Raw genomic sequence first — 24118 nt, forward strand, 5'->3', positions numbered from 1 at the left:
TGCATTTTTTAACCAGAATTTCAAACCACTGCAAGCAGCTGTAACATTGAACTGAAACATATTATCTTTATACTAAGTCAGATCGTGTTGTTACAAGCTTATCTATCACAGAAAAATAGCTCCTGTCCTGCACTCTGGGGGTTAGAGAGCACTTCAGACGCAAGATTTCAGTTGCCCGTCAATGCTCGATGGTTGGAACCTGAATTTCAGTGGTTACACTCATTTCTAAGAGAAGTGATGAAAGCAAAAATAGTTAAAAAAATGAGTAGTCCCAGGCAAATAAATCATTCATTTTACTATTGATTGACCTAATTTATCTTTGGATGTTTACAGTGAGAATGTCTCCACCTGACCTGGCTGTGTTCCAGCGCGTAGAAATAAGGCACTGCCAGAATCGAGTTTTATGTCCTATTTTAAATGTCTAAATACACAGTTGAATTAATTATGGCTTTAAAATGCTTGTGAGTTTTGAGTGATTAGAGAAGGACTCTATATTAGAGCTCAAATGGATTGTAAATGTCTAAATCTGGTTAAATGAATCAACACCTTCATCTGATCTAATTCTCCTAAAATTCTCCTTTTATACCTCCTGCTTTCATCAAGCCTGATGTCCCTTGTTTTACATTCTAAACATCTGTCTGTGGCAAATTGGACACTGTGGTCATTCTCGTCCTTAGTAAAGGTACTAAAAAACCCCTTTCCTTTTTAACTGTTTTTTAAGACATCCTTTTACCTCCTTGTTTCGGAGGGTGTAGATGAAAGGGTTTAGCATGGGAATAACAACAGTATAGAGGATAGAGATGGTGTTGCTTTTGTCAGGTGAAGATGTGGCCCCAGGCTGAGCATACATGAAGAAAACAGTCCCAAAGAACAAGCTGACAGCCAGCATGTGAGAAGAGCAAGTGGAGAAGGCCCTGTGCCTGCTCTCAGCTGAAGGCATTTGGACAATAGTAATAATTATATAAACATAGGAGATAAAAACCACCAAGGCAGTACCCACAATAATTGATCCACATACAACCAGCATTACTATTTCATTGACGAATGTGTCTGAGCAGGAGGTATGCATCACTGCAGGAACATCGCAGAAGAAGTGGTTTATTTCTTTGGGCCCACAGAAGGACAAACTGAATGTAAAGCCTGTCTGGATGGTGCAATTGATGCAGCCTGACAGATAAGAGCCCACCACCATAAAAACACAAAGTCTTTTATTCATAATGATGTGGTACAGCAGTGGATTGCAGATGGCAGTGAAGCGATCATAAGCCATCACAGCAAGGAAGAAGGCTTCCGTTGTTCCAAAGAGAGAGAAGAAGAACATTTGAGATGCACACCCATTGTAGGAAATGGTTCTTCTGCCTAGTGAGAATGTCAGTGCTGCTTTGGGAGTGATGACAGAGGAATAGCAGATGTCTAAGATGGACAAGTTCTCCAGGAAAAAGTACATGGGAGTGTGCAGTTTGGAGTCCATTCTAATGATGAGGATCATGCAGGCATTTCCTACCACAGTGACAATATACATTGTTGAAAAGAGAACAGAGAGGAAGAATTGTGATCCTGGATGCAATTTGAACCCAGTCAAAATGAACTCAGTTACGTTCCTGTGGTTTTCCATGTTTCCTATCAGATGATGTTCAAATAGGAAATTAGAATGTAGTTGACACTCCTACTTTAGAATATTTACCACTTTAGAATATTTACCACTTTGGAGAAGCAATTAGGAGAATAAGATAAACCATGAGATATATGAAACATAAGAAATATGAAAAATAGAGAGACAGATGGAAAACAATGGAAAATGGATTCATCTATCATATCTGAAGATTTTTCTAATATATTCATTTACAGATGAGGCAATTACCATGTTATATTCTGTGCAGTGTAAAGAAATATCCTTCATGCAGCTCATCCAACCTATTTTAAAGGTCTATTTTGTAGTCAATCAAGAAACAGGCATTTCATTCTAAACTTAGTCTAAACAACTATTTCTGATACAACTGGGAAGAAAAATCTCTCCCTAAGATTGCAGCTAACCCACAAAAGACTGCTCTCCCCTCAATAAAAGAACAAATGAATATGCTTCTTCAGCTGATGGAAAACAATTTAAAAAGAGGAATGCCAAGAAATGCATGGAAAAAGTGTGGATAATTGTTAAAAAAAAAAAAAAAAAAAAGCCTACTAAAAAAAGGCAACACTTCTTTATGTGAGAAACTGAGGTTTGTTTTTTTTTTAAGTACTTGTAACAACGCTCTCAAATGTTTGTATTTCTTAAATAAATTTTCTCCATTAAAATATTTACATCACAGAGGATGTTCAAAATAATATTAATCAACAGAATATTTCAAGTGATTGCTTTTCAATTATGTTTAGTGACTTTGTTTTCATAAATTTGGTGTCATCTCACCTAGGCTTGAGTATATGCAGTGGGTTGACGCCTACATTAGAACTAATAATTTAGATTACCTTTAAATTCAGTGGATAGAAATAAACACTCCCACTTTAGAGTATTTACTAGAAGGTATGAATCATATTCTAGGATTTTCTGTAGAAACATTGACCTAAAGGCAAGTCCAGCTCAGTCACAGCTAACTGTTCTCTGTGTGTGAAGATGTACATAAATGTATAAAGCTGAGTCATATGAATCCCCATCCAGTTACTGGTATTTTGTTTGCTCTGTTGTCATTTCCAATAGATTCATTATTATAACCCTCGTGTACCTGATCTTTTTAAAACACTGTATTAATTTTTAAGACATTACTTCAGCCATCTTTTTATAATCCATGAAATATACCCTCAGCTCTGGGTGCCTTCAGAAGCCCTATTCACTTCTTCTTTGTTCTTTTTTTATTCATGTATCTTAGAAAAGGAAATAACTTTGGAGAAAGAACTTCTCTTTGCATATCCTTGCTTATCACATATTTTGGCTAGTTACCCTTGGGATTTTTCTGTATGGAGAACTTAAGTTCAGGCAGTCATGGTTAAGCATCCAGTCTAAACCTATTGTCTATAGCTTCTTCTATTGTCAAAAGAGAGAAAGAGATGCATCCACGGTATGATTCTTCTAGTCCTAATGTACCTGTTTAAAACATAAGGGGAAAACGGTCCCTTATCTATTTTCATTAGAACAGGAATGAAGCAAGCAACAACATGAGAAGAAAAAAGGGATACCTTTATCCACAACAATATAAAGGAAAATGCCAAAATTGTATGTCAGTATGATCAACCAGTTGATGGATGTGTAGTCCTGTCTGACCTAATTGTGCTTATTTTAAAATCTTTATTCTGGTTTTGTGTGTAACTATCAATGATTTAAATGTAGCAGATAAAAACTTATGAAATAATTTCATAACAATAAAACATCTTTTCAATGGAAAGGTATCCTATATCCTATTAAAAATTGTTTTGTCAAAATAACACTACTGCTTTAAGTAAATGGCTTTTTGAATGGCTAAGAATGAAGCTGCTGGATATGCTTTTATAGTCAGTGAGAAGGACATTTTTAGGAAGATTTTTTATTCACTTGAGATCTGAAGTCTCTCTGTAAATGTCTGTCTCTGTTGATCAAACAGAAAGTCTAGGATAACTGATGTAGACCCATTAAATACTGGCTTCTTGTTAATTGACTTACTTTCCAGAAGAACTAACTGTATTCAAAAGCCCTGTTTACTTTAAGTGCTATGGAACCAAAATAAAGACACAATGATTTTTAATGCAGTTCTATCACTAAACTTAGCAAAGCAAAGCTCAGACTTCACAAACCACAACACACGTACCTTGTAATATCATGATTAAGGTCACATGTGTTTTTTGGAATTCAGATTTCATGAACACATTGCCAAAAACGTTGACCGTTTTTTCTACTCAACCGATTTTTCAGTAGTCTCTTGGTAATCAACAAATCACTGACCTTTCATCACGCTGGTTGTGAGGGCATTCTCCTTAGCATGTTGCTTATTTATACTTTAATAGATGTACATAAACACGCTAGAGATTCAGCTTCTGGGTTTTCACAGTAGTCATCTGAACTTCAAATGAGACATTTTTCCCTTGTGCCATTTGTCTTTGCCTGCAAACGAAGAGAAACCTAGAAGAAAACCCAAACAATAAAGTGCAATGCTGCTTCTGTGTGGTTTTACCCCTACTTTTTTTCACAGTTACTTAAGTGGAGCTCTTCATGCCCCTTTAAGATTTCTTTCTGATGAGGAAAATACTGTGGACCTTATAAAATCCCTATTAGCCATTAGAATCTTCTTCCTTTCAGAATACAAAACCAGAACAAACACCATTGCCTTTTTCACAAACAATGTGCTTCCTTTCCCTAAAAATGCCCAAGTTTTCCCTAAGTGTGCTCTCTTCTCTGACTGTCAGGGAGAGAGTACTCACAACCTAAAATGCCGAGATGTGATTCAGGTGGCTAAAAATGAGGGTCCAGCCTCTAAAGGAAAACTTGCCTGGATTCCAGCAGCCACTCCAGGAAGAAAAAAGCATCTCACAGCTCCCTTGTGGGTATTTCAGACACCCTAGCATATCCTGTTATTTTTCAACAAGCAAACTTGCATTCTTTTCAGCATGGGAGCATCACATTTAGTTACAGTAGACTATATTAAATTATCTTTGGTTTGGATGGTGTTTTTAAATAGATTTACATGAAATAGTTGTTTCTCTTCTTGATATAAAAACTTTCCATATTTTGTGATTTATGATAGATCAATACTTTCTACAGCCAGACTCTTTTTACTTTTGCATACATTCTCACCAGCTCCCTGAGACAGATGGTAAGATTAAGAGAGATGGTAAGGTTCTCAAGAGCTAAGATTGGACTGCTAGTCATATCTACATTACTTGTGGGAGGTGATTTATCTACAATAATTTAAAGGCACCTAACCTTGAATTTACAGAAGTGTTTATTAGGAAAGCTTCCAGAAATAAACTTTTAGATGCAAGAGAGAACTTGCATTCTCAGAAGGTTTGTGTTTGTATAATACTTGTTGGTGTTCTCTCTTTCCCTAAGAACAATTAGGGATCCCTGTTGAATAGGTAATTGATTATTTGCTTCAGGTTCTCTAACTACATCATTATTAGTGGATATAAAAAACCATAACAATTGGACGATAATCCTCTTCGCAGCATATTTGAAAGGTTTTGTAGACACAATTTCAAAGCAATGACCTGCAGATCAACGCTTTAAAAACAATCAACGTGTGTAGTCAAATCACTATATTAGAGGAGTTACACACCTTGCAAAATTTAATATTTCAATAGAAAGCTCGCTAAGGAGTACTGAAATGCTATGGTTTTCACTTTATATATGAAAAACTGAAATAAAAGGAGAAATAGGTTAGGTGATCATTGGTGTATAAATGCTTTAATTCAATATCTTGTAATAAGAATAAAGTAGGCTTGACACTACTGATTTTGGCTGAGATAATTTTCTTCACAGTAGCTTGTATGGGGTTACGTTTTGTATTTGTGATGAAAACAATGTTGATAACACAAGAATGTTTTAGTTACTGCTGAGCAGTGCTTTCACAGTGCCTATGCCTTTTCTGTTTCTCACACTGCACCCGCCACCAGCAAGTAGGCTGGGGTGGGCCAGGAGCTGGGACGGGACACAGCTGGGACAGTTGACCCCAGCTGATCAGAGGTTTATTCTGTACCATATGACTTCATGTTCAGCAATAAAAGCTGGGGGAAAGAAGGAGGAAGGGGGGACATTTGGAGTATGGCGTTTTGTCTTCCCAAGTAACCATTATGCATGATGGAGCCCTGCTTTCCTGGTGATGGCTGAACACCCGCCTGCTGATGGGAAGCAGTGAATTAATTCCTTGTTTTGAATTGCTTGTGTGCGCAGCTTTTGCTTTACCCATTAAACTGTTTTTATCCCACCCACGAGTCTTCTCACTTTTACCTTCTGATTCTCTCCCCCATCTCAATGAGGGGAGAGTGAGCAAGCGCATGGTTGGGGCTTATCTGCCTGCTGGGGCTAACCCACAACTAACACACAAGCCTGATTTGGGCATTACAGGCTATGTTTAAAATCTATGAGAGAAAGAGGCACTTCTGGAGAGTGATTCATAACATCTATACATTAAAGATAAATAGAATAAATGTACTCTGGGGGTGACAATCCATGTCCATGAATAGTAAAGGAGCCTTAGATATCTAATTAGACACTAAACTTAGATGTCTAATTTTTAGATTTTTTTTGAGGAACCCATGCTTATATATCTAACTGTCTCTGTGGCTCTTGGTCTCAAATGCAAAACTAAAGAACTACTGGATTTTTGGGGGGCTTCTTTACCATGCCATGGTTTGTATTGTATTATATATTCATATTGTGTCAATTACCTGTTTTCTCGTAGCAGATTTTCTGCTAATACCTGGAATACAGCCAGCATCTTACATTTCTGGTGATAGCTTTCCAGTATGGTTAACTTCAAGTTGTTCTTGACACCTATGCTTAAAATTGTGCTAAGTCCTCAGAAAGTCTTGTTTGGATCAGTTGTATCCATAGCAACAGTACGCTTCCAGCACGTGTCTTAAGGTTTCCTCTCTGGAAAACTAAATGTTTCATTAACTGCAAAATCTAAAAAAGCAGCCTACTAGTACAGAGCATAGAATATCAGAAAATATGGTGTCAGTTACAATTTCAAACCTACATTTAACTTGGTCATATAGATATGCACTCATCTGACAGATTTTAATGTATTTTTTTTATTTATTTGTTACAGAGTATTAAACATTTTGAATCAATGTGATATTCTGAGCATGGAGTATATTTCTTAGAGGCAACTTTTTACCTAAAGAGACTTCTGATAATCATATTTTCTCACAAATAGTCAGTATTTAACTCAGACGCATCAGCTGTGTCTCCAGACTCCTTCTTGGGAAGGAATGGGAAGACTTGGACTGTAGGCTATGAGTCAGAGTTTAAGGTCATGACTCTTCCTGTAATACTGCTGGATCCAAGGCTCATGCAGCCTGAAGGAAACATTGAAGTGATCTATACTGTCAGTTTTGTCTGAATTTCATCTTGAATTATTTGGTGTGCCCTGGGTATGATAACATTATTCAGGGCCCTGGTGTGAACCAAACTGAGCCCAAGTGACGCTGTAGCTCTACGACAACATGAGCTACTCACATTATTCTCCATCTATTGCTGTATTAGAAAAGTTGCCTCCTTCACAGAATGTTTCATTTTATCCTAAATCAGCTATCTAAAAAAATTAAGATTACTCATCCTTTTCCACTGCCTATTTCTTTCCAGGAACAATAACAGAATCTCGGAGTAAATGAATCAGATGTTGATATCTGCATTTTACAATCTCACCCAATGTTTTCTGGACATAGTAATCTATCTAGGGCAAACAAAATCCAAGGTTCAGTTTCATGCATTGACAAACCTTTTAAAACTGGAGCAGTCATTCAGCTGAAGACTTTTAAGAAAGGTAGGCAACGTAGAATCATAGGGGGAAAACAAATAAGCAAAAAAACCCTCCCAACCCAAAATCATAGTGTATATATATAGATCAAACTTGGATTTATCAAGGTCTAGTTCAATAAATATGGTTACTGGGTCCATGAATAGTAGAGTTTCACTTTGGCATGGACTAGGGTCTGGACCTCCTGACTTTAGTTAATCAGCACTGCCAGTTGATCTTCTCCAGAAGTCTTTAGTTGATTTCTTAGGTGTGTCTTGTGCAAGTAAAGGTCTTCCTCAGGGCAAACCTGACTTCTTTGTTTCTGAGACAATATATGAGAGGATTCAGAAGTGGCACAACTACCGTGTACAAGACTGATACCAACTTGTTAGCACTGTAGGTATACATGACCTTGGGGTGGGCATAAGTGAAAAGAGTGGTGGAGTAGAACAATATCACTACAGTCAAGTGGGAGCTGCAGGTGGAAAAGACCTTTTGTCTCCCCTGAGAAGAAGGGATCTTCAACACGGTGAACATGATGTAAATATAGGATGCGACTACAGTACACAGAGGCACCATGATGACCACCAGAGCCAAGATGAAGTCCACTAGCTCAGCCAAAGAGGAATCGCTGCAGGAGATATTCAGTAGGGGTGAAATATCACAGAAATAGTGATTGATTTTATCTACATCACAGAATGAGAGCTGGGCTATAAAGCTCATCTTGATGGAAGAAGTGATTAAACCACACATCCAAGAGCCAGCTGTCAACTGAGCACAGAACTGATGATTCATGATGAGTGAATATCGGAGAGGTTTGCATATGGCCAAGAAGCGATCATAGGCCATAACAGCTAACAAAATATATTCAGTACAAACAAAAGTCACGAAGAAATACAGCTGTGTCATGCACCCCTGGAATGAGATATGTTTGTCTTGAGAGAGGAAATCTATGAGCATCTTTGGCTCAATGACAGTAACATACCAGATCTCTAAGAATGACAGGTTTCCTAGGAAGAAATACATGGGGTTTTGCAGACTCTGGTTAGTTCGGATGATGAGAATGATAAGGAAATTTTCCAACACGGTTAATAAATAAGCCAGAAGTAAAACAGAGAACAGGAACAGCTGCAGTTCAGCAGTGGTGGGAAAACCCAGGAGAATGAAATACATGACACTGGTTTCATTCCTGCCATCCATTCTGCAGGGGAAAGATGAACCTTATTCACCTGCAATAAATGTATATAATGAAACCTAACCAGACAGGCTTAGATTCATAGCAATATGTTACACCACCACTTAAGACACTAAAAGTTCAGGTGCTTTGTTTCTGAGTTTCTAGAAATTAACTGTTTGAAACTCATCTACTTAATTCAGAATTTTTCATTATAAAAATACAAGCACCATTTTTACTTTATAATTCATGGAGATAAATAGGCACTACTAGTCCTATCTCATCTAAGATATGGGTCTAAAATAAGCCAAATGAATCATGCTATCATATTGTACATCCAGTATAAAGAAATGTTAGGTTATGAGCTACAGGATAGACATTTACATTGCCAATGTTTTAGTTTCTATGTCTATACATTTCTAAAGTTATATCATGTATATCGCATGAACCATGAGGGAAATGTGAAGTACCACAAGGACATATACAATTTGATATAAAAGCCCTCCAAACATGTCTGAAGGACCCCATTAAAGATTTCTAAGGTTAGCTCTGAAGAGACTTATATATAAAAACATAAAGCTTATTGAGATACAAAGGTACACATAGCATCCCAGATACAGCATAATTGCCAGCTAATTATAGCTCTGGGTCTGTTTTTTTGTAGCTAACTCAGATTGTTCCTTCAAAAATAAGAATACCTCAGCCTGTACTGTTAAAAACGAAACTGTTCTCAACCTTCTGTAGTGGAAAATCAGAGTGGAATCCACTGCCTTAGTTGATCCCGGAGAATATGATCAATAGGGAACAGATGAAGTCTAGGCTGTTATGTCAGTTGCATGATTTATACGAACACAGATAAATCGACCACTTTATTTACTTTCAGTGTCTCATGAGATTTGACCCAGAAATTATAGATAGCCTCCCAGTGGAAGCAATCGCTGAAAGAGGAGGGATGCTGTTGTTTCCTCTGTGATTCCATACAGAGTAGAAGTAAGAAACTCTGAAAATGTCTAAAATTTTGTCTGAGACACTGAACAATGAAATAACACTAGCTAATGTCTACTGATTTTTATAGGGCAGAGGAAAAAAAAATTAAAAAACCCAAAACCAAAAAGCCCTGAAGCAGGGGTTATGACAGTCATGTACCAATGGCTAAACCAGAAAAAGGTTCCTCTCCACCCAACTCTCCAGCCTGTCCAGGTCTCTCTAAATGGCAGCACAGCCTTCTGGTGTGTCGGCCACCCCCCCAGCTTTGTGTCATCAGCAAACTTGCTGAGGGTGCACTCTATCCCTACATCCAGGTCATCGATGAGTATATTGAAGAGGACTGGACCCAGTACCGACCCCTGGGGAACACCACTCGTCACCGACCTCCAACTAGACCCTGTGCCCCTAATCATGACCCTCTGAGCTCTGTCTTTCAGAGAGTTTTCAATCCATCCCACTGTCCATTCATCTAACCCACTCTTCCTAAGCTTCCCTATGAGGATGCTGTGGGAGACTGTGTTGAACGTCTTGCTGAAGTCAAGGCAGACAACATCCACTGTCCTCCCCTCATCTATCCATCCAGTCATGCCATCATAGAAGGCTATCAGATTAGTCAGACATGATTTCCCCTTGGTGAATCCATGTTGACTAATTCTTATAGCTTTCTTTTCCTCCACATGCTTTGTGATGACGCCCAGAACAAGCTGTTCCATCATCTTTCCAGGGATGGAGGTGAGGCTGACTGGTCTTTAAGTTTCCTGGGTCCTCATTCTTGCCCTTTTTGAAGACTGGAGTGACATTGGCTTTCCTCCAGTCCTCAGGCACCTTGCCTGTTCTCCAGGACCTTTCAAAGATGATGGAGAGCGCCCAGCAATGCATTCCACCAGCTCCCTCAATAAGCAAGAGGAGCTGGAGATCTGTTAAAGGTCAGGCTGGATGAAGCTTTGAGCAGCCTGGTCTACTGGGAGATGTCCCTGCCCAGGAGGGGTTGGAACTAGGTGATCTTTAAGGTCCCTTCCAAACCAAACCATTCTATGATTCTATGATTCTATGATTCTATGATTTTATGAAGTTGGACACAATCTCTTCTTGGAGGTACTCAGTGGCAGGACTAGAGGCAATAGAGAACAAGTTGGAACACAGGAAATTCCTGTTAGATATAAAGAAATTCTATTTTCACAGTAAGGATAGAAGCTGTGCCCATACTGGTGACAGAATACCCAATGAGATATTAATCTCCTTAGAGATAATAAAAATTCAGCCTTATATGACACTGAGCAAGCTGAAGTATCTTCAGCTTTGGCCCTCCTCTGAGAAGGATGTTGGAATTCCAGAGGTCCTTTTGAACCTAAATTGTTTTATGATTCCATGATTCTGAAGTTAGCATACGTTCACATTCACATGCAGACATGCTTGACTCTCATCTGTGAAGTGGGACAGTAGGAATGAGGAGAACAGGAATGACAGAATGCATGCTGGGAAATTTTGAGAATAAATCAGTAGAGCCAACGCAAATTAGGGCAATTAAGCAATAGCACAGGGTAAACAGAGAGTTTCAGTAAAGGAATAAGTACAGTTTGGGTAGCTAGGCGTAAATCTAAATCTCTCCCAGAAAAAGCCATGAAATACTAACAGAGCTTCCTCTGGGATCGATTGATCCAAGAACACACCAACACTCACTATTTCCCTCAAGATGTACATCAACATCATTGTCAACATGCTAACTATCAGTTCATTCCATCTTATGGTCAGTAAATCATCTCTCTCCAGAAAGTCCAATAAGGCCATGTGAAACACTGCGGGATCTATGCACTTCATCACGGACCCAGAGTTCAAAATCAGATTATGCATACTACATCTATCATTTGCTTGGTCCTACACATTACTAACATAAGCTCAGCTCTGCTCTCATCACAAACAAGGCACTTACTTGTGACCTCTTTTTTTCATCCCCTTTAACTTCCTCTTTTTCACTGTTTAGAGAAGATAGGGTCTATCTGCTCCAAATTGTGCTGCTCATTCCCTAATGGAAACTAGAGTGATTTAAGTAATGCTGTGTGAGTCCAGATATAACAGAACACTCTGGTGTTCTGAACATAAAATAGTACCACCTGCACCAGACTGGGGAGCCTTGCAGTACTGAAATAGTAAGAGCTGTCTTTGGGGCATGATGTATATACTCTGATGCTTGAATATAGTTTTCCTGTGCCTGAAGATCTGAAGTGGCAGAAGAGGTTCATGACTCTCCTTAAGAAGCAGGAAAAAACAGGAGTTAATAGAAAAAGGCCCAAGAAATAAATCCTGTGGCCAGAAGAGACACCTCAAAGAGGCAGCGAGGCAGAGAATTCTCTCAGCAGTTAGTCTGCTAGTTAACAGCCAAAACCAGATTGTTGTGTCTACAGTCAGGAGAATACTGCCCCAGCTCTTCTCTGAACAGTGAAGATAGTGGTATTTTTACAATTTGCCTGAATGTGCTTAGTTCAAAGTGTTTAAAAAAATATGAAGGCTTTTTTGCAAGCTTCCAGAACGGTGTTCATGGTATGAAACTGAAAGCACATCATACCCAGAAGCTCTTGAAAAACTCCATAGTTGTTCCACAGAGGAAGGAGCCAAAATTAAAATAGTTTTTTCTATTCTATGAGGAGCAGACCCTAATGAGTTGTGGCTGAGAAAGAATTATTTAGTTCCAAAAGGGAGCCTGCAAATGAATTTACATTGAATGAATATCACATATGAATATCACATATCATATGTGATATCACAAATGAATATCACATATCTGTGATACAGGAACAAGTCCAAGTTATTTGATATAATAAGCTTTATAAGCATTATAAAACACTAATACATAAGCATTATAATGCTTATAATGCTTCTTAAGTGCTTTGTGACATGTCTTGGGGATTAATCTCTATTCCCCTGAACAAATGGACTAGAATGATATATATCCACATGGCGCGTAGTGGATCATTCCTTTAGAATAAATTCCCATCCTAAGTACCTAAGAGGTGATTATAGTCAATGAAGGTCTGGGCAATACAGTCTCCAGTCTCTGTAAACTGTGGCCAAGATGAGGTATACAAATTCTACTGAAATGGCTCCAAATGGCTGTATTTACGAAACTGGATCCTGCTTTTATACTTAATCATCTCAACAGATCTCGAGACACTGTTGTTATATTTTTAGAGACCTATTCAGTGTCCAGGATAGATGTCTATTATTATTTTGAGCACCCCAGAGTATCCAGGGCACCTTACAACACTTGTAGATATGACATAGATTCTGTGTAAGGCCAGTGTCCTTCTGGAATAGGACTAGAGGACAGCCAGGGTATACAAGGTCATTTCAAGAGGCACTAAGCATCCATGACTCTGCAAATAATTCAAGTCCTAGAACTTCCTTGATAATGCTGAAAGCTGAGACATCTTCTGCTCCCACTTACATGTTTAAAACTGGAGTCAAATCCCATTCATAATGTTAGGTGAGATGATTATCCACCAGCTGTGCAGCCTTATTATTTATCTGCATATTTAAAGGTAAGGATGAAATTGAACTTGTCCTCCAAGGTCATTAAACACACCTTGTCAATCAGGAATCAGATAATGGTTCTACTGGACTGAGCCCATACTGGGTGAAGTCTATGTTTCTATGTTTATCTAATTTACCCTGAGGGTGGTGAGACACTGGAACAGGTTGCTCAGAGAAGCTGTCGATGCCCTATCCCTTGAAGTGTTCAAGGCCAGGTTGGATGGGGCTTTGAGCAACCTGGTCTGGTGGGAGGTGTCTCTGCTTATATCAAGGAGGTTGCAACTAGATGATCCTTAAGGTCCCTTCTAACCTAAACCATTCCATGATTCTATGTTGTTATTATGGACCTCTCTGTGTTTCACTATAAAGTGCTATTTATCTGGCTGTTTCTATATAAAGTCTATATTGACTATTTAGTGAATGCAGGTTAGGACTCCTCTGCAATGGAAAACTGGTTCTTTCCTCAAACAAAACATAGCAGTGATACAGTGGTTTCAGTCAGTTTCAGTTTAGAGTCCATTTGACTTGGATGCAAAGATGAAACATCTCCTCCCTGTTGCTTTGTCCTCATATTGGCCCAATACTCCAAAATTATTGCACCAGTCTTGGTATCTTTACTCACCTCATTTTGTCTGCTCTCCATATAGCACAGAAATTCAGTACCATGTAGAAGCATAAACATCACAGGCTGTAAGGTAGTTCTTGGTTGTATTATAAAAATTGTGAACTTTTAGATTAACTTTTGAAACTATTACAGTATTTCCAGCCCAGTGAAGGGACACAGGAAGGCCATAACATCCCAGGACCTTGTGTTTGGAAATGCAGGAATCTTGCTTGTAACTGAATGGGACATCAATGTTGTTGCATATGAAGTGTTTTAACCACAGTATTATTCTAAAATAATAGCAGCAGAAATTGGGAAGATCACATTGCTGTTGTGGAACAGAGAAGTGTCAGTGAATGGCACACACAACACACTGTCAGAAGATGTGGATGAACAGATGCAAAAGCCTATGGAGTAGGTCACAATCAAGGGATTACTCATTGGCATGGCCAGCCTGGTCAAAAGGGGCCTAGCCATGTGTGTTATTAACATCTGGTGCTGTGATATGTTTAGCAAAATGGCCACAGATTACTCCTAAGATTAAATTAAATTTGTGGTGCAGATGCTGACTGAGGCAGCAGAGAGCAGCCACTGAGTCCTAAAATACACAAAATTCCCGAAAAACTGTATGTTTATTCACATGCAAACTAATACACAGTGACTTCAGCAGAAGTTATATGAACAGAAATTAGTGAAAATGTCCTACAAACTGGACAAAAAGTTATTTTATTTACAGTGACCAGGATTTAAATTCTTCAATTTATTTAGAGTATTTATTTCAACCTTCCTTAAGAAGTTGGGCTTCTTCCATTCCACTTTGAACATTTTCTTTCCTTCTGTTCTTACTCTCTTCCAGGAGGATTGATTCAGGTTCCTAAGTACAGACTTCTTGTAGAATATGAAATACTGTAGAATGCCTGAGACCTCCCCTTTTGTATAGGCAGTTATGATACAGGAACTGCAGAAGAAACTCTTCCTTTTAGCATTACATTTGTAGATCAAACAGAATACCCAGGGTCTTTAAAACATTAGGGATGTGCCTATAGTTAGGCACATGCATCTCACCTTAGCTGTCGGATATTATCTGGAACTGAATCACATGCTATTAACAGAACTTTTCAATTCTGTTCTCAGAGCCATTGGTGTATGATAATCTAGACATGTCTTTTTGTTCTCTAGAGTTCCTGTGAGTCAAATCAATAACTTCATTGTGCATAAGCCTTCACCAGAGACGAAAGATCATTTGAAGGTAATAGGTAGAAAGGCGATTTCTTGTTGTGGATACGTGGCCATATGTATGCCTCAGTCTCTTGAGATACCAGCATTATGATGATTGCAGTTCTAAGTACAACCTAAATATTAAAAACTTTCCTTCTAACTCTCACATTTACACTCTGTCTACAAGGAGCTACCTTAAAGGTGGACAGCAATGAATTGAGAGACCTTTGGGGCAGTCTGTCTAACACTGAAGATTTTTTTCACAGCCCCTTTAACCTCCTGGTTCCTCAGACAGTAAATGAAGGGATTGAGCATGGGAGTTACAATAGTGTACACAACAGACACCAGCTTGTTTAAGTCAAAAGGGTGGATTCTCTTGGGCCGGGCATACATGAACAGAGTGGCTGAAAAGAATATAATGACTACAGTGAGGTGAGAAACACAAGTGGAGAAGGCTTTCTTCCTGCCCTGGGTTGTGGGGATATGCAGGATGGCACTGATGATGCATGTATAGGAGATAATCGTGACAGAGAGGGGAACCAGCAAGATAAGCAAGGCCAGGATGAAATCCACTATTTCAGCCATTGTCATGTCAGCACATGATATGTTCAGCAAGGGGCTGATGTCACAGAAGAAGTGGTTGATGACATTGGAGCCACAAAAAGACAGCTGAGAGATGAAAAATACTTTCAGCATGGAGGCCAAGAAGCCAATGAGCCAGGAGCATGTGGCTAGTTGAATGCAGAGCCAGTGGTTCATGATGACTGGGTAGCGCAGGGGATTGCAGATGGCCACATAACGATCATAAGCCATGACAGAAAGGAGGACACACTCAGTACAAATAAGGGAGCTGAAGAAATAAAGCTGGGTCATACAGCCTCCAAAAGATATATTCTTGCTTTCAACAAGAAAATTCACTAGCAGTTTGGGGACAGTGACTGAGATATACCAAGCCTCCAGGAAGGAGAGGTTGCTGAGAAAGAAATACATGGGCTTGTGAAGTTGATGGTTGATCTTTATCAAGATAATTATGAGTGTATTTTCCAAGATAGTCAGCATGTAGGCCACCAGGAATATCACAAAGAGCAACATCTGAAGTTCCATGATAGTTGGAAATCCCAAGAGGATAAATTCCTGGAATTTTGTGCTGTTTTTGTGTTTCATGGCAAAGGGCATAGTATCAAGCTTCAGAGAAAAGGTAGAAACAGTAAAAGAGAAAAAATATGCAATACTTTTAAAATCAAAGAAGTAATGGTAAAAACTGCAGAGGAAGAAAACATAAAATGGCAAGTTGAAAAGAAAAAAGGAATAATAATAGTGATAAAAAGGAATACTAATAATGATAAAAAAGGAAAAAGTTAAAGAGAGGGAGAAAATGAACAACATTATTCATTCAGATCGTATACCACTTTGACAATATAAAAGCAAATTCAATATGATATTTTGAAATCTGGTTCATAATTAGTGGCCTAGATTATTACTGAAATCCATGGGTGTTGAATGTCCAGGTGGATGCCCAGTTCTCTCTTGCAGGGGATACTGGATATCCAGGATGCATCTTCGTGACTTAGGCAATTGCGCTTAGTTCTGCAACACCAAGTCATTCTTTCACTGTTTAGAGTAGAGCTTTGTCCACACTACATTTTTCTAGCATAGAAAGCCTCAAGATATTCACTAAATGAAACAGGCTTTTCCAGAGAGCAATATGTGATATTCTAGATAAATCTGTCCAGGAAGATGAATTGCATTTTGGAGGAATGTATTTCTCTATGTTTCTCTGCCTCCCATCCACTGTTTTTCCATTTCTCTATCCACCTTTTTAAAGAAGCTCACAAGACAACTTTCATATATAATTCTCAATTTCCACAGGTGAAATTGAAAGGAAAATACATTTCTTAAATAGGAAAATGCACATTTATCCCCTTTAACCTTACCATCCTCTAATCTAAGATAAGAAATGCTTTTTCATCTTGTTTTAAAGTTCTACTTTACACATAAATTGTATAAATATTATTTTGCGTTAAAAGCAATGAAACAACCCACCTCTTCCGCCCTTACCCAGAATTATCAGAGAAAAGCATATAATAAACTAGGTTTTCAGTGATGGAAGAACATTCATCTTCATAAAAGAATTCATTGACACTGAAACACCAGTCCAGATACAGTTCATTTAAAACCTTTTATAGCTTCAGAAGCAGTAATATAAACTATGATTGATGACTTATAATGTGCAAACTCATTTAACTTTTTAACCATATTACTGTTAGCTATTACTACCATGAGAAATTTCACAGGTCTAAGGAGAAGCTGCAAAATTTTGTCTTTTTCTCTTAGTCAGTGCAAAATAATCATTAACCGATTTGTCTCCATAGTACATGCATTCAGTACTTCTTTACCTGGCCAGTATTAGTTCTATAAAACTGGGGATATATGAGCATTTTAAATTTCAAATTGTTCATCTTACACAACAGTCAAGTCCACAAATAAGCAATTATAAGAGAGTGATGGTGATTCTCCTAAGTCAAATACAATGCTTACATTTCTCTGTCACTTGAACTGGAGTAAATACCCGAGCTATCTTAACATCAGAAGACTATACTGAGAAGCTGGGATTCATCTACTGAAATTTAGATGGCTATCAGTTTAGTTATCTAGCATACGATATACTCAGCTTGTCTTCTTTCTAGGGAATATAGATATACAGGCATTTCCAGGTAATACTGTTCTCATTGAGAGGAAAAGGTCTAAAGTAGGTCAGATGCATCATTCCATAGCCATTTCTATTTCTCTCTTCCTTGTCTCTATAAGTCCATGTTAACAAGTAGCTAAGATGCCTAGACGCGTTGCTCAGCGTAGTTCCTATGTATGCTGTAGATGTTGAAATGCCAGTGGATTAATTCCTCCTTAGAAGAAGGTGATTATCCTACAAAAATTCACGAAGAAGAATAACAGTGAAAAACTTCCTTTTCCTCTTACCTTCCCACCACTTCAGCAGTGCTTGTGGTCCCATTCATGGGCTAGTTAGGGAAAACAACCCTTCTCCATGATTTCGTTGAAAAAACATAACCTGAGTGGTGGGAGTTCTGCAAAACATACTGACGTAATTGCTTCTTACCTGTTCTTAAAAAACAGTTCAGTATAAGATTGCATAAGTAATTACTCATGGGATTTCACTGTTTACTTTGCCTTTGTATAACTGAGGTACCCAAGAAGAAAACTCATGAGTATTAATTCTAGCTTTCTGAGGCTCTCTCTACAGCACTTGCAGTTCATGAAACAAAACAATAACCTAACTTAGCGGTTGTGAAACATTTTCTGGAGGTCAGTATTCCTCAGTTATCTACTAGTGATTCTTCTTATGAACAAGCTACTGACAGAGGTTCTTCAGGAAGTTACCCAAAACTATATAGTGTGAATAAGCTGAGTAATTGTCTGTTACTGTGCCTACGTGATCAACTAACTGTGTTTTCACAAAGCATATCACCCTGCAAATGGAGCTAATTTATCTACACCTTCATGTTTTGTGGCCATTTCAGAAACATGTGTGGGTCTGGCAGATCTCACCCAAGACCTTTGGCAAGACTTAAACCTTTCTGGAGAGAAGGAAGGCTACCCTGCCACATCTAAAACATGAGTAGGCCTAACTATCCATGTAAGGGAATGTCTTTGTGTAAGAGACTCCTTCTTTGTTAGTTCATAACCTCTTTGTCTTTTAGCTGTACCAGAGCCAACTAGCATCCCTTTAGACCAGGTCAAAATGTAACTTCATGGCTAGTTTCCTCTAATTACTGATTGCTGTAGGTAGTATGGGCAAGATTTTTCTGGCCTGCAGTCCTCAAGCACTGTATCATCAGTCTTTGTTCCCTCATGCCACTTCACAGGATACACAACTAACATCATGCTGAAAAACATAACTAAGTTCAGTACAAGCCTGTCATTAACAGGGTTTTTCGAATTGAACACCAAGGAAAATAAATTCCTCAGAATCACAAGGAGTCCATGTAGCCTGAGGTGCCATGTAACATGAATGTAACCTGTCATCAGGCTAACGCTATGCAGGATGGATGTCAAAGATGGTTCCCAGGAGACGACAGACTTAGATCAGTCTGGATCAAATATAATAATCAATGGAGAGAGCTGGAGGCATCCAGTAAATACTTTACTTATACTAGAGTTAGTACACAGCCCAGAACTCTTTCTGAGAACTAAAATCTAAATTCCTGAGATTCGCTTAAAATTACATAGACTTTTATCAAATACACTATTCAGATTTGAGATGAAGATCTATTTTGCTTACTGAGAGAATGAGATTCATGCTGTTCATAGAAAAATATGGGGCTTTGTGTGTTTTGTGTGTGTGTGTGTATGACTGCAGATATCACCAGAATTAATCTAGGCCATTACCTTTTATTAGTTATGCAGTTTCATGATGCCTATACTAGGTGATTTGACTACTATGCTTATCAGAAGTTTAATAACTCTTAGTTTGTTGCTACTCCACCTCTGTTGATTGCAACAAAAATTTAAGCCATATCAAAGACCAGATTCAACAATTAAAATAGGCAATTAAGGTAGGTCCTTTCTATTGGAGGCTCCACTTGGATTGCTGTGTCCAGTTTTGGCATTCCCCCAATTCAAGGAAAATGTGGAGAAACTAGAGAGGTTCCTACTAAGACCTACTAAGATGTTAAGAGACACTTGAAAATCAGCAGGCTCATTTACCATTTAAAATGGAAATTAAACTGTGTAGATTAACCCTCTCCCCTCAAAAGTAAAGATTTGTTCTGTAAATCTCAGCTACTTCCCAAAGTTTTATTTGAAGTTAATGAAGAGAAGACATAACTTCTTAGTCATGGTTCATGTTTTTCTATGACAGATATCTAAAATGACTGATTTTATCTGAATTACTGAATCGTGTGAAGAAAGCTGACATAACTATCTATTTGGTGCCTAAAGTTCTTTGAATTCCAGTTTCATATTAAGTTGGATCAAGGTCAGAATGCAATTGTGTTCTTTGATGCGTACCAAAATAATACATTAAGATAAGGTGATAATGTTTATTGCCTTCTCTACTGGTCAGGAATGATGTATGTGTGTTTGGTAGAAACACCTTCTTTTACATTCACACAGTGTCAGCATTCATTGATTTTAGCTTAACGTGCAGATTGACTCAGGAAAAGCAATCCTTAACCACTGATGTCTACACGAAACCATAACCTTAATTTCTGTGAAAGTAGAAGTCTTATTAGACATTCATAGGGTTCAGACAAATTCAGTTGCAAGATTATCTTCTAAGTATTATATTAGTGACCCAGAATGAAACTCTGGAGACAGCACCCATGCCACACAAGACCTTCCATAAAGTGTCTTTTACTTCCCATCCATCAATTTGCTTCTCCATTACTTGATAGAATTCATCTTGATTTATCACAATATACCTGAAGTTTGATGTATATTCTTCTTTTCCACTTAGTGAGGTTTCAAACAAGCTTTTTTGACCTATTCCTGCACATTCATGTCCAATAATCAACTGCCTTTCTAGAACGATGTTCAGGCTTTGTCCTTCACAAAATATTTTTCATAGAAATCATTAAGAAAAAAACTCCATCAACGTTATGAAATGTTAGAAAAATTCCCACAGAAAAAGAAATAGATATTTTATTGATTTCATTGTATATTTGTCTTTGAGTTTCAAAATATCTACTTCGATTTTGATTTTTTTTTTTGCATACAGATTCTGTTTGTAGAATTATTCTAATTGCATAACTTGCATGTTTCATTACAAGTACATAACTGCTGCCAAATAATAAAGTGACAGAATATAAAATATAATTTTATCTCTAGGCATGGCTTTCACATTTCCTAGCTTGCACTGTATGTGGGACTCCTCAACACTATTTTAGCAACTTGGTGTAGGCACCTTTCATGAAACTTGTGGCATTTAATTTAAGCTGTGGTAAACGATGACAGCTAAGGCAGGTAACTTGGTTTCCAGTATAGCCCCTGAACTAAGCAGTACAAGAAAAACCTAGCCTGTGTCATCTTAGCATGGTATTGAATACAAACCATAATTGAAAAGTCCATGAGTTAAAAGGATGTCAAAAAGAGAAAATAAAAATGATGTTTACACATTCAAATATCAACTTTAAAAATTCCCAAACTACCTTATAGTACCCTAGAATATTGACTGAAAATAAGTTAATAAGAAAGGGTGATTAATTAGAGTATTTCAGGTACCTCCCTTCAAATAATGTATCACTCTCAGGTGACATATAAAGGTAACTTCCATGCTTAATTTTGAGAATCCTTAATGGCACGTGAAGGTTCTCAGGGTAAAAATTATACTGAATGTTTTTTTATATATTTTAGTCCACTGAAAGTGGCAGATTTTACCATGTGAATATCTTCACTATCTTCGGAAGAACTGCTATTGAATATAATACAGAGAGGGTGTGAGAGGAATAATATATAAATTATATATAAAGCATCTATATAAAGCAGTGATTATATTGGCCTTGAAAAAGACTTGAGGTTGCACAGAGAAAGTGGTGCCCAAGCATTAAGTTTCAGTAATACTGTAGGTGTGAGAGACACCATTCAGAAGGGAAATTCAGCTCCCACCACGTGCCTAACAAATTCAGAGTATGATTCAGATCAAAGACTAATACACCTAAATAATACTGCAATATGTGAACTACATGTCTGAACTCCCATTACAGTCAATGGGGAGGGAATCAATAGATAAGAGGCTGCAAAATGCTTCACCTCATTCAAAAGTAGCCAGATTGTTTGGGATTCATTTTCCAAAATGCGTGTCTCTTCAAATACTGCTGGATGTTCTTAGCTGATGTTTTGTATTTTCTGAGCTGTACCTGCCAGGCCCATGTAGTTACCTTGGATACCCAAGGCACTAACCATCTGTTCCCTTCTTCAATGACTAAAATAAAGCAGATGTGTCCCATCACCTATGTGTGTCTACACATTCACTTCAGTTTTGTGCTGCTGGAAAACCTACTGGTTTGAGAAATTAAGTCTTCATCTCTGAAAATCTATTTCTCATTAGAAGTAGAGTGCAAATATGCGTAAGCCAGGCAGACAGTCAGGAAGTCTGGGCCTGAGTGAGAGCTAAAGTTCAAAGTTGTCAAAAACAAATTTTTTAAATGGTACAAAGCTCCTTTAGAGACCAGAATTCTCAGTCTAGTCCAACTTCTATTTCAAAGTATGGGCAAACAAAAGTAATAAAGGGCCAGTGAAGCACTCTAGATGAGACAACAGTTAAGTTTTCAGGCAGGCCTGAAATTGGCAAATAACTTCAATTTCTGACTTGGTCCAAGGAAACCTTGGGTTGTCCCATTAAACACAGCTGCATGCTTCATGCAGTTACAGAACACAGAATTCATACACTCTCTTTCATGCAAGTGAAACAACATTTTTCTGGACTGTAACACAACTTGTACTTTTGTCAAAGAGAAATCTCAAAGAGCCACAGGGACCTGACAGACCCCAGGGAAGACCTGGGTGAAATGTTATGATGTGATTTGTATGTAGCAATTAACTTCATATGGGTTTAATCCTGTCCAATGCAGAGCCAACTAACTATGTAACACTTGGTCTGGGTGACCACAGATTACTCAGGGTAGGGTGTTATTAATAGCATACTTGTAAAGAGACTTTGTGTTTGTTGTGTTCATTGATGCACTGATGGCATACGTGCCCATATCTGCAGTGATGGACAGACATTCAGAGTTGTACTAAACATAATTAAAGTCATAAATAATGAACTTTGGACATAGTATTTTTGAATGCCTGGAGACCAAAACGGGAGGGTGAAATTCTGGAAAGGTGAGTGTTTGTAAGTCTGATTGTGACCTGTTCTCATCCCCTTTTCCTGCTTCCCAGCATTCTGTTTAATTAAAACTCCTTCAGGATGTAAATAGTAACAACATAGGTGCAAGAGAACTCTGCAAGACATTAGGTCATTTTGCATGTGTGAGCCACTTAACTCCACTTTTATGCGTTATTTTCTTGTTATCATTCCCCTACCATTTCTTTAGCTTACATCTTTCATTATTCCTCTTAGATTTTATGTCTCCTAGCAATTTAAATTAGTTGTAAGCTTCATCTCACTTCATTTTAAGCACGTAGAGCATAGAAACATATACCTAACCTTACAGTCTGATTCTTTTAATAGTTAAGGGTGAGGATCTCAGTCACATAATTTTCAGATAGATGAATGGAAGTAGGTCACATGAAGACTCCCTAGAATTTTATCATTATCTCCATTGATAGTAAACATATTGTAGTCTGGCTGAATAGCTCATGATGTGAAGGTAGGCATAAGGAACTTTACTTCAAGTTACCGACTAACCCCAGTTACTAGTCTGAGCCTACCCAAAAATACTGAAAAGCAGCAGGTAACTCACAGTTACCGTTCTCAGTCCAAGCTTCCCTGCATTATTTGTAGTTCACTCAAAAAACCGCAGTTGTTATCCATCCAGCTGTTGTAATGCTATTCGTATCAGCTGCATGCTTTCTGTACGATCACTGGAACTGAACAGACTGGCACCAACAGAACAGATTCATCTTGTGTAGGACCTGAATCATTCTTCATAGGCAACTTGCTTTTCCTTCAGTGAATGAAGAGAAAGACACAGACAATGGATCTACCATCTTAGGTATCCATTAGCTCTGGTGACCCTAGGGTACTGACTATAAAGGACCCCCTTAAGATTAAATTATGTCCTGAAAAGGTCACTCGCCGAGACGAACAGCTCCGATGCAAGCACATCCACAGTGGAGCCTGGTGATCGTGGGAGGCAGGGGCTTTTCCAGAGCTTTTTTGTGGTGGGGAAAGGTCAGGGCAGTGCATAGACCTGCAGGGAGCCAGCAGCTGGCACGAGGGTGACTGGCGAGGTGGGGATGGGGCCAGAAGCAACAGTGGCTGCCCCACTCGCCTAAAAGGCAGCACAAGGGAGTGTGGTGACCAGGAGTGCAGTGACCAGGATGGGCAAACAGCCAGGGCATGGCGTGGCAGTTTGCCTGGCAGTTCACGTGGAAGGGCTCACTGCAAGGGCCACAGAAAGCTCTGCCAGCTCAGGAGGGGAGTTCAGCTGGTGAGAGAGCTTAGCCATGGTTTCCACCCAGCAGAAAGCTACGTCCTCTGGACTTGCCAGAGTAGATGTAGCC

At 38.5% G+C, this 24118-nt stretch overlaps 3 protein-coding genes across 3 annotated transcripts; all 3 read right to left on the minus strand.

Moving 5' to 3' along the window:
• Positions 1–685: 685 nt before the first annotated feature.
• On the minus strand, positions 686–2147 carry LOC141732581 (olfactory receptor OR9H1-like). Its single transcript, XM_074561798.1, has one exon. The coding sequence runs from the start codon at positions 1613–1615 to the stop codon at positions 686–688; it is 930 nt and encodes a 309-aa protein (XP_074417899.1). The 5' UTR covers positions 1616–2147.
• Positions 2148–7685: 5538 nt separating this feature from the next.
• On the minus strand, positions 7686–8621 carry LOC141732645 (olfactory receptor 6Y1-like). Its single transcript, XM_074561903.1, has one exon. The coding sequence runs from the start codon at positions 8619–8621 to the stop codon at positions 7686–7688; it is 936 nt and encodes a 311-aa protein (XP_074418004.1).
• A 6506-nt stretch (positions 8622–15127) lies between these two features.
• On the minus strand, positions 15128–16292 carry LOC141732685 (olfactory receptor 6B1-like). The gene has a single exon (XM_074561979.1). The coding sequence runs from the start codon at positions 16106–16108 to the stop codon at positions 15128–15130; it is 981 nt and encodes a 326-aa protein (XP_074418080.1). The 5' UTR covers positions 16109–16292.
• Between the last annotated feature and the right edge of the window lie 7826 nt (positions 16293–24118).

The sequence above is a fragment of the Larus michahellis genome, chromosome 18, assembly GCF_964199755.1.
Source record: "Larus michahellis chromosome 18, bLarMic1.1, whole genome shotgun sequence".
NCBI lineage: Eukaryota > Metazoa > Chordata > Aves > Charadriiformes > Laridae > Larus > Larus michahellis.